The sequence below is a fragment of the Colobus angolensis genome, unplaced genomic scaffold (genome assembly GCF_000951035.1).
Source record: "Colobus angolensis palliatus isolate OR3802 unplaced genomic scaffold, Cang.pa_1.0 Scaffold16, whole genome shotgun sequence".
NCBI lineage: Eukaryota > Metazoa > Chordata > Mammalia > Primates > Cercopithecidae > Colobus > Colobus angolensis.
In genome coordinates this window covers 10,644,395-10,657,939 of record NW_012114710.1, presented here as the reverse complement: position 1 = coordinate 10,657,939, position 13,545 = coordinate 10,644,395, and the positions used below count along the sequence as shown (strand labels likewise).

At 37.7% G+C, this 13,545-nt stretch overlaps 1 protein-coding gene across 1 annotated transcript in view; it reads right to left on the bottom strand.

Annotated features, from left to right (window-relative positions):
• CNGB3 (cyclic nucleotide gated channel beta 3) overlaps positions 1-13,545 on the bottom strand; it is a 159,994-nt gene that overhangs the window by 47,136 nt on the left and 99,313 nt on the right. The window contains exons 11-13 of the mRNA XM_011937082.1: positions 10,384-10,525; positions 6,506-6,665; positions 3,572-3,669 (exon numbers count right to left, since the gene is read on the bottom strand). Of these exons, the coding sequence (XP_011792472.1) occupies positions 3,572-3,669; positions 6,506-6,665; positions 10,384-10,525 (400 nt within the window). The remainder of the gene's footprint in view (positions 1-3,571; positions 3,670-6,505; positions 6,666-10,383; positions 10,526-13,545) is intronic.

The following is a 13,545-nucleotide window of genomic DNA, read 5'->3' as shown; positions in this document are numbered from 1 at the left end:
ACACACACACACACACACACACACACACACATATATATATATATTTGAGTCAGGGTCTTGCTCTGTCACCCAGGCTGGGTATAGTGGTGCAATCCTGGCCTACTGGCCTCGAACCCCTGGGCTCAAGCGATCTTCCTGCCTCAGCCTCCCAAGTAGCTGGGACGAAAGGTGTATAGCAACATGCTCAGCTAAGTTTTTTTTTTTTTTTAGAAATGGGGTCTTGCTATGTTGCCCAGGCTGATCTTGAGCTCTTGGGCTCAAGCTGTCATCCTGCCTCTACCTCCCAAAGTCCTGGGATTACTGGCATAAGCCATGGTAGCTGGCCTGTAATATTTTCCTTTTGGACCTAAGTTTAGAATTTTACTTTTATGCTTGTTGACGTTAATCTTGTTAGCTTTGCTTGTTGTTTCAAAGTATTCAGTAATTTTAAATTTTGTAATTAATATATTTTTATTCTATTCCTTCTTCCTTTGTGTCATCTGCCAATTTGAAAATCACATCTTTTATATGATCATCAAAATATTGATGGAAATCTAGCACAGGATATAGCTAAGAAAAGAGTCCTAGAATACTGACCTAACTCTAATAACTTACAAAGTCGTAGGTTAACCTAATGCTGGGGGTGACTATGCCTAACCATTCTACTCTACAGCTTCTGCTTCTTCATCTTGTTTCTAATATTATTGATTATACAATTTTAAGACATATCCTTCTGTTTGGATTATGTTTTTTCTTCTGTCCATACTTACATCTTAAGTGATCACATTGAGTCCCTTGGCTTGAAATACACCAATATGCTGACAGGTCCAAATGTATTGCTCCAGCTTGGACCTCTCCCCCGAACTCAGATTTATAAACCAAACTGCCTACATGACATTTTCAACTGGAATCTAACAGTCACCTCATCAAACAAACACATCTGTTTTTGTGCTGATATTAAAAGTACACCACAGACTGGGTAATTTATAAATAACAGAAATTTATTTCTCACAGTTCTGAAGACCGAGAAGTCCAAGATTAAGGCATTAGCAGGTTTGGTCTCTGGTGAGCGCTGCTCTTTTTTCCAAGATGATGCCTTGTTGCTGCATCCTCCAGATGGGAGGAACACTATGTCCTTACATAGTGGAAGACCAGGAGGGCAAGAGAGTTCTTCCTTCCCCTTGAGACCTTTTATAATGGTGCTAAACCCATTCATGAGGGTCGAACCCTCAAGACTCAATCACTTCCCAAAAGGCCACACATCTTCATGTTGTTGCATTAGGGATTGAGTTTCCACATGACTTTTGGAGAGGACGCCATTATCCAAACCATAGAAACATCCAAAAACAAAGAGTTGATTTCCAGCCCATCCAACCTACACTTAAAGTTTCCTATTTTGCAAATGATATCTTTGTTCTTCTCGTTCCTCAGATCTAAACCCTTGGAATAATTTTTGGTCCTTTTCTGTTTCTTCCCCTCTTCATGTAATCAAACAGGAAAAACTGGGATTTTTGGGTTTGAATACACCCAATATTTGGCCACTTCTCAAAAACTCTGCTTCAATAACCTTGGGTCTGGTCACCATCATCTCTTCCACAGATGGTTATAACTTCCATTTGGCCTCCCTGCCTTCCACATTTGCTTCCTAAGGCCTTTTCTCCACACAGCAGGAAAGATCCTGTTCAAACCGGTCTTGAATAGGTCATTTTCCGCTCAAGAGCCTCAGTGTCTTTGCAACTCAGAGTACAATTTAAAGTCTATAGATGGCTGGGCACAGTGGCTTATGCCTGTAATTCCAGCACTTTGGGAGGCTGAGTGGGGGCAGATCACCTGAAGTCAGAAGTTCAAGACCAGCCTGGCCAACATCGTGAAACCCCATCTCTACTAAAAGTAGAAAAATTAGTTGAGTGTGGTGATCATTCCTGTAATCCCAGCTACTTGGGAGGCTGAAGCAGGAGAATCATTTGAACTCGGGAGGCAGAGGTTGCAGTGGGCTGGGATTGTGTCACTGTACTCCAGCCTGGACAACAGAGCAAGACTCTTTAAATAAATAAATAAATAAAGTCTATAGATCCTCCAAGGCCCTCCATTAACTGCCTCCTGCCTCAGCCTCCCTTTTTTTTTCCATTCTTCCCTGACTGCTCTTGCTTCCACCACTGCCTTTGCTCCAGCCACTCTGGCTTCCTTGCAGTGTGTTTCCAGCTCAGGGCATCATGTCATCCATCCTCCTGTAATATTCCCTCCTGTCCTCATTCCCTTCTGTCCTCTTCCAATATCTGCATAGCTCACTCCCTTGCTCCTCTGCTTGGGTGCTCAAATGCATTTAATCAGAGAGGCCTTTCCTGGCCAGTGCCACGCTCATCCTCCTTTACCTGTGACATGGCTGGGATCTGTGTCTCCACCAAATCTTTTGTCGAATTGCAATCCCCAATGTTGGACATGGAGCCTGGTGGGAGTTGATTAAATCACAGGGCGGATTTCCTATGAATGGTTTAGCACCATCCTCTTTGATACTGTCCTCATGATAGTGAGTGAGTTCTCATAATCTCTGGTTGTTTAAGTGTGTGACACTGACCCCACCTGCCTTGGTCCTGCCCCTGCTGTATAAGATGCCTGCCCCTGCTTTGCCCTTTGCCATGAGTAAAAGCTCCCTGAAGCCTCCCCAGAGGCAGATGCCACCATGCTTCCTGTACAGCCTGCAGAACCATGACCAAACAAACATCTTTTCTTTATAAATTACCCAGTCTCAGGTATTTTTTTTTAACAGCAATGCGAGAACAACCTATAAAACCTGCTTAACTTTGTTCAAGGTGTTATCACCTCCACACATGTTATATATTTATTTTTCATTCCCTTCTTCTGGAATTTAAGCTCTACTTGAGTAAGTATTTGTTTTCAACTGTTACATTCCCAGGGGCTAAAGTGGTGCCTGAAACATGGTGGGAACTTCATAAATACTTTTTGAATGAATTAATTGAATGGATAAGTCGGTGAATGCTATATCCAGAAGGAAATATTAGGTGAGAAAAATTTATATGTGATATAATGCATAAAAAGAGTAGTAATACTTAAAACATTTAAAAAGTAAAAAATTTCTTTGTTATGCTTTTTTTCCTGAAACAAAAAGCTTCTAAATTAAAATTTGGCCATTTTAAGAGTCTAAATCCAAAGCATTTGTAATGGAAGACATGATTAGGTATGATTCTCCGATTTCAGGCCATCACAGAGCTAATCTGGAGCCTGATTTGTTGTGCATTGCCAAGGCACATTTATAGATGGGAGGTGATACATGTACTAGCAAAGACATAGAGCCATATAATTTAAATTATATTTAAATTAATGCAAGAAGAGTCTGAAGAACTCTTCTTTTTTGACACCAATTAGAAGAGAAAGAGGCTTTTAAAGAATGAGCCGTCTGCTGAAGAGAGACCTGTAATTTATTTGACTCTTTAATTCCACATACATTCTCTAGGTTATTTTGACTTTGTTAAAACATAAGGCAAAAAACCCCATAAATGCTGTATAAATCAAGAGCTTAGATGCCACAGAAAAATAGATACGGTGTCTTTCTATTAATTGTAAAAGCACTTGCCTTGAACAAGTCGACTTTGCTGATGATGCTGAAGTTCACATCAATGGCGAGGGCTAACTGGACCGTAGTTGGCAGGGTCTTAAGCAAATCGAACTCATCTTTGTAAAGATAAACGCATCAAACACCGATGCAGAATAATTAATGAAATAAGTTGCCAAGGTACAAGTAGAAAAATTTTAAAAATAAAGGAAACAAAATGCAAACACTTTTTATACATAATTACATGCATCAGATTCTATATTTTCATTACTTCTATTGGATCTCCATACCTATTACAATAACACTATTATGCTTATGCAAGAAAAGAAGTATTTTTAAGTCTGGATGACGTAGTGAATAATTCCTGAATATTATGCTTGCTGAAACTTTAGATATGAAACATAATCATCATAGCACAAGGGCTAGCGAACAAGCTAGCATGGGCAAAGGATCTAGTTCTTGTTTTCTGATTCTATTGATTCCAGCCTTAGCATTCAAGGGATGGCAAATAATAATGAGCACCATGTGGCATTGGAGAGCATACAGAGCTCTGTCACACCCATTATCTTATTTGACCCTTGTGACAACCCCAAGGGTAAGTGTTCTCATTCCTACTTTGCAGAAAGAAGAAAAACAAAAGAACTGAAGCCCCGAGAAGCTGTAAGTGACTTGCTCCATTGTGCATAATTAATAGGTGGCTCAGCTGGGATGAAATCTAAAGAAAAAATGTGCTAAGAGAGTAAATTCAAATTATTGTTATTTACTTGCTTATTATCAATGAAGAATGTGAATACATTACAGATTTTTCTACATGTGAATTAAATGATGGGCTTTCAGTCTGATAAAATATTCCATACACAAAATTGCCTATTCTTTTTTTTCCCTTTTTTAAAATCTTGTATTTGAAGTTCAGGGGTTTATGTGCAAGTTTGTTATATAGGTAAACTCGTGTCATGGAGATTTGTTGTACAGATGATTTCGCCACCCAGGTATTCAGCTTAGCACCTGTTCATTGTTTTTCCTGATCCTTTCCCTCCACCCACCCTCCACCCTCTAGTAGGCCCAGGGTCTTATGGTTCCCCTCCAGAAAATTCCCTATTCTTAACGTTTAGAATGCCAAGAGTTTCTGAGAGTTGATTATTTTTTGATGTTTTCTTATATTATATAGAAAAGAGAAGAATTGTTATATTACATCCCTATTTTTGATTCAAATATAGATTTTAAACATAAAAATCCTTCACATATAAACACAGTTTATTGTGTCCAAGGGCTGCCTCTAGTTACCTCCTAAGCCAAGGAGTTGAATCATTATCTACCCTCCCTAAGGGGTGTGAGGGAAGAAGCCTGGCACCACTCCTTTTGTTGCTCTTTCTGCCCACTTCAGATGCCCTCAAGTAGCTGCAGATATTCTGGAGAGAGGCATGTTGTTTTGGTCATTCAGGAAAAGATTCTAAACACGAGGCTGGAGTCTCCTAAGAGTGTTAGAAAGGTGAAGAAAAGATTCTACCATAATAACCAGTGGTTTCTGTCTACTCTTAGGAATCTTTGTGATTTGAGAATTTCATTGTAATTTGCACTCTGGAGCATTTTTGGCTTCTTAGTGGCACTAATTCCTATTTTCATATGGTAAGAACAAACTAAAAGTTGAGTTTCATTATTGTCAACTAGCAGTGCATTATCCTGAACTTATTTTATATCCCTCAGTAACTATTATTTTTAGCTGCAGTAGTATAGTGGTATAGTGGTAGACGCCATTAATTATTTAGCCTCTCGTGGAAGCAACTATGTGCCCTGAGGCGGGATGGGAGTGGCATGAAAGGTTGCTGCTTTCCAGTAGCACAGATGACCCTTGAACAACACGTGTTTGAACTACACAGGTCCACTTATACAAGGGTTTTCTTCCACCTCTGCTACACCTGAGAGCAAAGTCAACTCCTTTTTCTCCTCCTCCTCAGCCTACTCAACAGTGAAGATGAGGAGGATGAAGACCTTTATGACGATCTACTGTCACTAAATGACTAGTAAGTAAAGTTCTTTTCCTTATAATTTTCTTAATAACATTTTGTTTCCTCTAGTTTATTGTAAGAATATGGTATATAATACAGATAACATACAAAATGTGTGTTAATCGACTGTGTATATTATCAGTAAGTCTTCTAGTTAACAGTAGGCTATTAGTAGTTCAGTTTTGGGGGAGTCAAAAGTTATATGTGGATTTCTTTCTTTTATTTTGAGGCAGAGTCTGGCTCTTTTGCCTAGGCTGGAGGGTAGTCACCACACTGCTGATTTTTGTATTCTCAGTAGAGACAGAGTTTTGCCATGTTGGCCAGCCTGGTCTTGAACTCCTGATCTCAAGTGATCTCCCTGCCTCGGCCTCCCAAAATGCTGAGATTATAGGACTGAGCCACCACACCTGGCCTCAAAAGTTATATGTGGATTTCTGACTGTGGAGTGAGGGTTGGCATTGTTAACCCCCACTTGCACTGTGTTCTGGGTAAGAGAGTGATGTTGCAGTAAGAGCAAGGGTTTGGAAGAGAAGAGATGCAGGTCTGAGTTCTAATTAGACCATGTGCTGGCTCTGTATCTTTGGCCAAATTTCTCAGTTAGGAGCCTCCATTTTCTTCCCTTAAAAGGGATAGACAATGCCTAATGTTCCCACTTCCTTTTTTGTATGTGTGACTATATGAGACAATGTGTGTAATACCCAGCATCCAGAAGATGCTGATTACAATTTAGCCTTTTCTCTTCCAAGGTTTTCAAAACCAGTAAGATATGGCTTTATATTTAAGGAAAAACAAAACAAAACAAAACGCTGTAGTATTAAACGAATGCTTTAAGGATCATTTAGTTGTTTTTCAACCTTTTGTTCAAATCCAGTTAGTCTCTGCTACCTTACAGAATTTTCATCATATGGCAAGGTTTACAGGAATTTAATCAGTAATCTGCCATGCTTACCTAGCATTCGCTGAGAGTCCCATGTATATTCATACCATGTCCGCACTCGCTTTTGCACAAGTTTAGGAATGGAGTAATTGTTCATGTAGGCAATGGTATCATCCATGCAGGCACGGAAGTAGTTCTGATTGGCTGTAGCTGCCCCAATCACATCTCTCATCTAAAACCACAAATATGGTTACTCCACACCCAGCAGAGGAAACGAGTTCATAAAAGTCAGATTACATGTTTTCCACATGATATACTCCCTTCTAATGCCCTGATTACTTGATTTTATTCATTCATTCGTTTTTATTTATTCTTGCCCAGACTTAACTTTTCAGCAGTGGATTACTTGACTTTAAATACACTGATATTGGGTCCTAATATCACCCACTTCCATAAAATATTGGGCAAATTATATTCTCTCTCTGATCTAATAAGGACAACAATAAGACCTGTAGAACAAACCAAGTGAGAATTCAGCCATGTAATGCATAGGACTGCATATAATCTTCTCTGTAAACTTGTATTTCACTGCAGAAATGTTAGTGTACATTGAAAAAATTATACAGCTGTGCTTATGCAAGGAATGTGCAATAAAAGTTGAGCAATTGTCTGGCAGAATGGCTAGTCCATTTCGGTGAGTCTTACTTTGAATGCATCCTCCATAGATTATCCAGTGTGGCTGGCTATATAGACTCAATTCATCATGAAATTGCAACCTCTGTACTTCCCTTTGTGTTGTTTAGACAGATAAAATCAAATCTCATCATGCTTAAGGCATAGTATTCAGCAGAAGTTGAAATGTGCTGAAATTACTGTAGCATCATCTACTGCTGTGACAATTCTTAAGAAACTGTCAGGTTTTAGTTCTTGGATGTTTATAACTCACCCATAAAAACCCACTCTAGGTTAAAAGCTGATCTTTAAGGTCTCAGCACAAAAAAGATATATAGCTCGACTCTTCCTCTCACATAGAGGGAGGTGAGTGGCTGTAAATATGCTTTGACTGTGGGTTTATAATAGGGAGGAAAACCAGGGCCTCACTTTCACACTCCTAAGACTTTGCTTGTTCATTTTAGTAGCTGTTGAGCTTTTTCTGCTTATGGAAAAACGACTCATTCTTTGAAGTCTAGCTCAAATGGTTCTTTTTAATTGTGATGCCCTCCTCAGTTTCCATTTTTAGAGTTAATAAACTTCTACAAATTAAAACTATCTGTTGAGGAGCTATGCAGCTAGTCCAACTGTATATATCTTTTTCAGTCTCTTACTCCTCAGGGGCTCTTCCAAATATCCCTCAACAATCTCAATTCCTAGATCTCACTTTTCCATGCTGTTCTTGACTGATAACTTACATTACCTAGTCACCTAAGGCTGGGGGACTTGGTATGTTAGGAGAGGGCTTGGAGATTTAATAGAGTGTTAAGTTGGGGAGCAAGGACTGTTAAAAGCCTTATTGACTGCTCTTGAGGCTCCAAGAATTTGTAGTGACAGTAATTTGAATGCGTTGTGTGATATCCTTCAGCAATGTTGGGTTTTGTTGTTGTAGGAGTTGAGGAGGATGTATATTCTATGATGGATTTCAGGCTAGGGAAGTATGTGAGAGTATGAGAGGAAGGAAAATGTCCGTTTTTGTGAGTTGTGTCAGAAAATAGAATATTGTAGTTAAAATGTGATGATTAGCTGGGTGCAATGGCTCATGTCTGTAATGTCAGCATTTTGAGAGATGAGGTGGGAGAATCACTTGAGGCCAGGAGATCAAGACCAGCCTGGGCAACATAGTGAGACTCTGTTTCTACAAAAAATAAATGAAGAAAAGAATTAGCCAGGCATGATGCCATGCACCTGTAGTGCCAGATACCTGGGAGGCTGAGGTGAGAGGATTGCTTAAGCCCAGGATTTTGAGGCTACAGTGAGCTATGATTAAGCCGCTACACCTTAGCCTGGGCAACAGAGCCAGACCCTCTCTCTTAAAGAAAAAAAAAAGTGATGATTAGCTCCAGGGTATAGTCTCTATGTGGGAATTTTGAGTGAGTGAAGGGTTTTGTTTTTGTTTTTGTTTTTTGTCCCAGGCTTTTAAACTTTTATTTCTATCTGTTCCCTTGCTTAGCATCTTTTATTCACTATGAGAGTTCGAGGCACACATCTGTTTCTCTAGCCTCAATCTTTCTCTTGTGCTCTACTACCACATTTTTAGTGACTTGGTATTCCTTCTCGTTCCTACTGGAACCTCGAATCCAATTTAAAAGCAGATGGGGTGTGGTGTATAAAACAGCGCTTCTCAAACATTCGTGTGTATATGAATCACTTGACGATTTTGTTAAAATGCAAGTTCTGACTCATTAGTCTCAGGTGGGGCCTGAACTCTGAATTTCTCAAGTGCTGCTGCTGCTGCTTGTCCAAAGATTACACTTTGAGTGGCAAGATAATTGAACTGGTGCTAGAAATAGTATTTTAGTCTTGATGTGAAAATCGCCTTGCACACAGTAAGTGCTCAATACATGTTAAATTTTACCGTTTTTATCAGTGTTGTTATATATAGTTCTACCATATGACCGTATGAACAACATGTATGAATCAGGGATGCCACTTAATCTCTTTAAACTGTAGTTTTCTCATCTGTAAAACAGAGAAAACATTGACTGTGATATGACACCTTCACATTGATTTTATGAGAAATTAAAAAATAATGTGATTTTTGCGATTTATATTCAAATGGATTTGAATTTAGAATCTCTCAAACCAGCTTCCTATTTTAAACATTGTTAATATAATCCCCCCAGCCATGAAGATAATGATATTTTATACTTACAATTTTTAGCTCTTAGTGTTCATCTTCCTAAACCTAAATATTTTCTACATAGAGTTTCCTTTACTACCCCTCTCTGTATTCCATTAACATGTTAAGGCTGGAGCTGCCATATCCCTGTGTATCTGTATTAACCTGTTTTATTTTCTATGTTTTGATATGTTAATATCAGGGAACTTGCTGACTGAGGCCTTGCTTGTTTCTCCCAGGGTTAGGTAATTACTAGAGATGGTGGCCAAATCTCCCCAGAGTGTGTCTTCCATATGTAAACTAACTAATCTGGAACCCATATCCCAACTGCCTTCTGCATCAGATTCTTACATGGGCTCTTACATTCAGGCCACTATCCACCTGTCCTACAAAAAAATTAGCTGAGTGTGGTGGGGTGCAACTGTAGTTGCAGCTACTTGGGAGGCTTGGGTGGGTAGACCCCTTGAGCCCAGGAGGCTGAGGCTGTAGTGAGCCATGTTTGTGCCACTATCCCCAGCTTGGGTGCAGAGCAAGACCCTGTCTCAAAAAAAAAAAAAAAAGAAAGAAAAAGAAAAAAAAATGTGGGCTCTATCCTTTGTCAGTGCCAACTATCTTCAATATAATTTATGTATTTAATTTCTTACTAGACTGACTTTTTTGAGAATAAGTACAAGGAGATGCTATAGTAAACATTTGTGAAAGAATAACTTATTAATTATTTTATATGGTATTTTGTAGCCTCTGGTTTAAATAACCTCTGAAGTCGATTATAACCCAGTGATTTTATAAAAATAGTTGAAATTTAAGTAAATAAAAGAGATTTTAATGGTTTTCACTGGGGTCCAAGTAAAAAGTTAACTTAGAAACAACTTTCTCTGAGAGTTCAAACTAATGCTCTTTGCTGACAGTCTTTTGATAGATTTAATGGCTTAAAAACGGAAAAGCACTGTTGATCTAATCACATCCTCCTTCAACTCATTAAAATAGAAGAAAGTTAGTTCAAAAAAAAAAAGAAGAACCAGACAGATTTTAATTTTTCCTCCATAAAGTTTATAAAGACTTCTTAGTCTTTCAAAAATGACAGCACTGTGTATTCAGTGATTCATACTCAACTTACCTGACCAATTAAACTGCTGAACACAAAAACCCCAGAAAAAAAATTCAAGAGTTGAAAAACAATTTCAAATAAAGTTTGTGGTTCTGGAAGGCCACCAATGGTAATTAAAGTTCGAACTGCCCAATAATAACATCTCAGATACCTGTGAAAACAGAAGATACACATTTTGCTTTTTTTCTGTATCACTGAAAGACCACTATTCTTGGGAGAATATAGTACTATTAAATTATAACAAATTTCCTACTAATCAAGATTTTCTTTCTATAGACAGCACTGGCAAACGCCATGTGTGCTAATGTAAACTTCTTAATAAACACTGTGAAATGATGAAACAATCCCAAGGAGGGTGTTTACTAGCTGTTACCAAAATTTGGTGGTTTAAATAACCACCATTTTTATTAGGCTTACAGTTTTATGGGTCAGAATTTTGTGCAAAGTCCAACAGAGATGACTCATTTACGTTCCATGATGACTGGGCCCTCAGCTGGTATGACTTGAATGGCTGGAGATATCTGGAAAGATTCAATTGAGGTCAAATATCTGAAACTTTGATTCTGACAGTTGGCCAGGTTCCTCTGTTCCTTTCCTTTTGGCCAGGTTCCTCTGTTCCATACCTTTTGGAATGCCCAAGGTAGCTCCTTACCTCACATGTCTGAGCCTGAGCTGGGAAGATTGGAACAGTTGGGGGTGACTGGGTATCTTTTATCATTCAGCCTCTCAATGTGACTAGCTTGGGCTTCCTCGCAGCATGGACGTCTGAAGGTAGACAGATTTTTACGTGAGAGCCAGTTTCCCCCAGAGCAATAGCAGCTCAAGTGGTAGCTGCCAGGTTTCCTATAACTCAGAAGCCCTATATTGTCTTATAGTTGCCACATTATATTTGTCAGGCAAGTCACTAAGGCCAAACCAGGTTCAAGGGAAGAGACATTTGAATCCACCTCTCAATGAGAGAAGCAGCAAAAAATTTGAGGCTGTTTTTAAACTACCACGCTATTGATTTGTGGGAATATTTTAGAGATCAAATGTATTTATGCAGATGGGAGAACCTTCTATAGTTTAGATCCAATTGTTTTATGAATGGAAAACAGAACAGATGAATATCTCTTCTATTTTTCACCCACATATTATTATATTATTGAATATGTAAACCATGGCAGAGACAGAGGAGAGCTGAGATCCATCTTAATAGGGAAATTACTGTTGATTGTAATGGGCAACTGAACTAGAAATTTGATATTGAAGAAAATCAAGTATGCTCAGGAATGTACTTGATAAAAATTCTGTACTTGAACAATTGCAAATGAAGAGGCTGGGGTCATTACAGACCAGATAGGAAGAGGATGAGAAAAGAATATGATAAAGATTAGTAAAGAATGTATAACGTTCACTTAACTAGCCAGAGAGTCCTTAACCTATTATGGTTTGATTTTATGATGGCATAAAAGCAATATCCATTCAGTAGAAACCATACATTGAATACTCATACAACCATTCTGTTTTTCACTTTTAGTATGGTGTTCAATAAATTATGATATATTCAATAATTTATTAGAAACTAGGCTTTGTATTAGATGATTTTGCCAAACTGTAGACTAACGTAAGTGTTCTGAGCACATTTAAGTTAGGCTAGGCTAAGCTATGATGTTTGGTAGTTAGGTGTATTAATTGCATTTTTGGCTTACAATATTTTCCTGATAGTCTTATTGTGATGTAACTCCATCAGAAGTTGAAGACATCTGTGTATATATTTCAGAATTCTTGTGCAGCTAGACATACTATTTGGTAATTCTACATATCTCCTATGTGGTCTGTATCAGGCATTTCCAGTGAATCCGTTTAAAAAGTCATTTATATAAAGAATGTCTCCAGGTTTTGTTACAGAGGGACATTTAGATTTCATGTGTTCCAACTAGCTATTTCAGCATCTTGTGCAGACACAGAAAAGTACTTTTCACAGAATCCTGCCCTAGTCAAGCTTTTATTTCTTATCTAGGTATGCCACATATAATATTAGCACTTTGGGTAACTGGACATTAATCTTGGAACAAGGGTGATCTTTTCTTGTAAAAATACTTTGAGATTTTAAGATCTTCAAATAGTAAGAAGTTGAGGTTTACAAAGGAAGAAACAAACTGCAGTTGAAGTTAATATTCAAACAAAAAGATTTGTTTCAAAATCTTTTTGATCTTTCAAAAAAGATCTAGAAAGAAATCACTCATTTTGAAATTCAATACCTTTTGAAGGACATAGGACTCTTTTTTTTTTTTTTTTTAACCTAGTTCCTTATTACAGGAACAGAAAAAATAATTAACTCTTTGGTAGTGCTTGAAAATCGCTATGCCAAGAGAATAAAAATGTTACCACTGTATAATTTTTTTCTAGCAGGCTTCCTTGGACTTACTAATATTATAGTGAACTTGATGTCAAAGAGAACCACCTTGAAGAAGTATGGAATTAATTTTATGGATTGCATTTTAACTTTTCAAATTCCAATTTATAATTTCCTATTACCTGATTTATTTTGGTCACAGGTTTTGGACCTGTGGGTCTCTTTAAATTAAGGAAATGTATTAAACCTGACATTACCCAAGAGTGAAGAGAAACAAGATTCTCTCCCAACATGGTCAATTCCATGATAAGTGTTGGGATTACTGTCCCTTCCAAAGTCACTCAAAAGTTTGTCCTACTTTAACAGGAACAAACATAAGAATTACTTTCTCCCATTTTCTTTTTTATGATGTTAAAACATAACAATCAAGTGTGAAATTTTGGCATGGATTTTCCAAATCTCAAGGGTTTGGCTTGAACTAATTTTTTTTGTGTATTAAATAGTCTGCTATGTTAATTGGAAGTTTTCTGCCCTGACGCTTTGAGATTTATTTTAGGATTCTTTTCTCAGTCACATCTTATACCTAGACATGCATAACCAAAGGTAAGATTTGTAATTTAATTAGATGGCATCTTATTGATTTCCTAAGATTAGCTTAATTAGTCAAGTGTGTCAATCTCTAATATGCACATCCCAGTCAGATAGATCTTTTCAAAGAGATTCTATCTGGCTGGATTAATACATGAACTATCTAACTATTAACTACATAATGCATCAACTATATAACACTGATATATATATATATACATATACTTAGGTGTATTTCAAGTTAA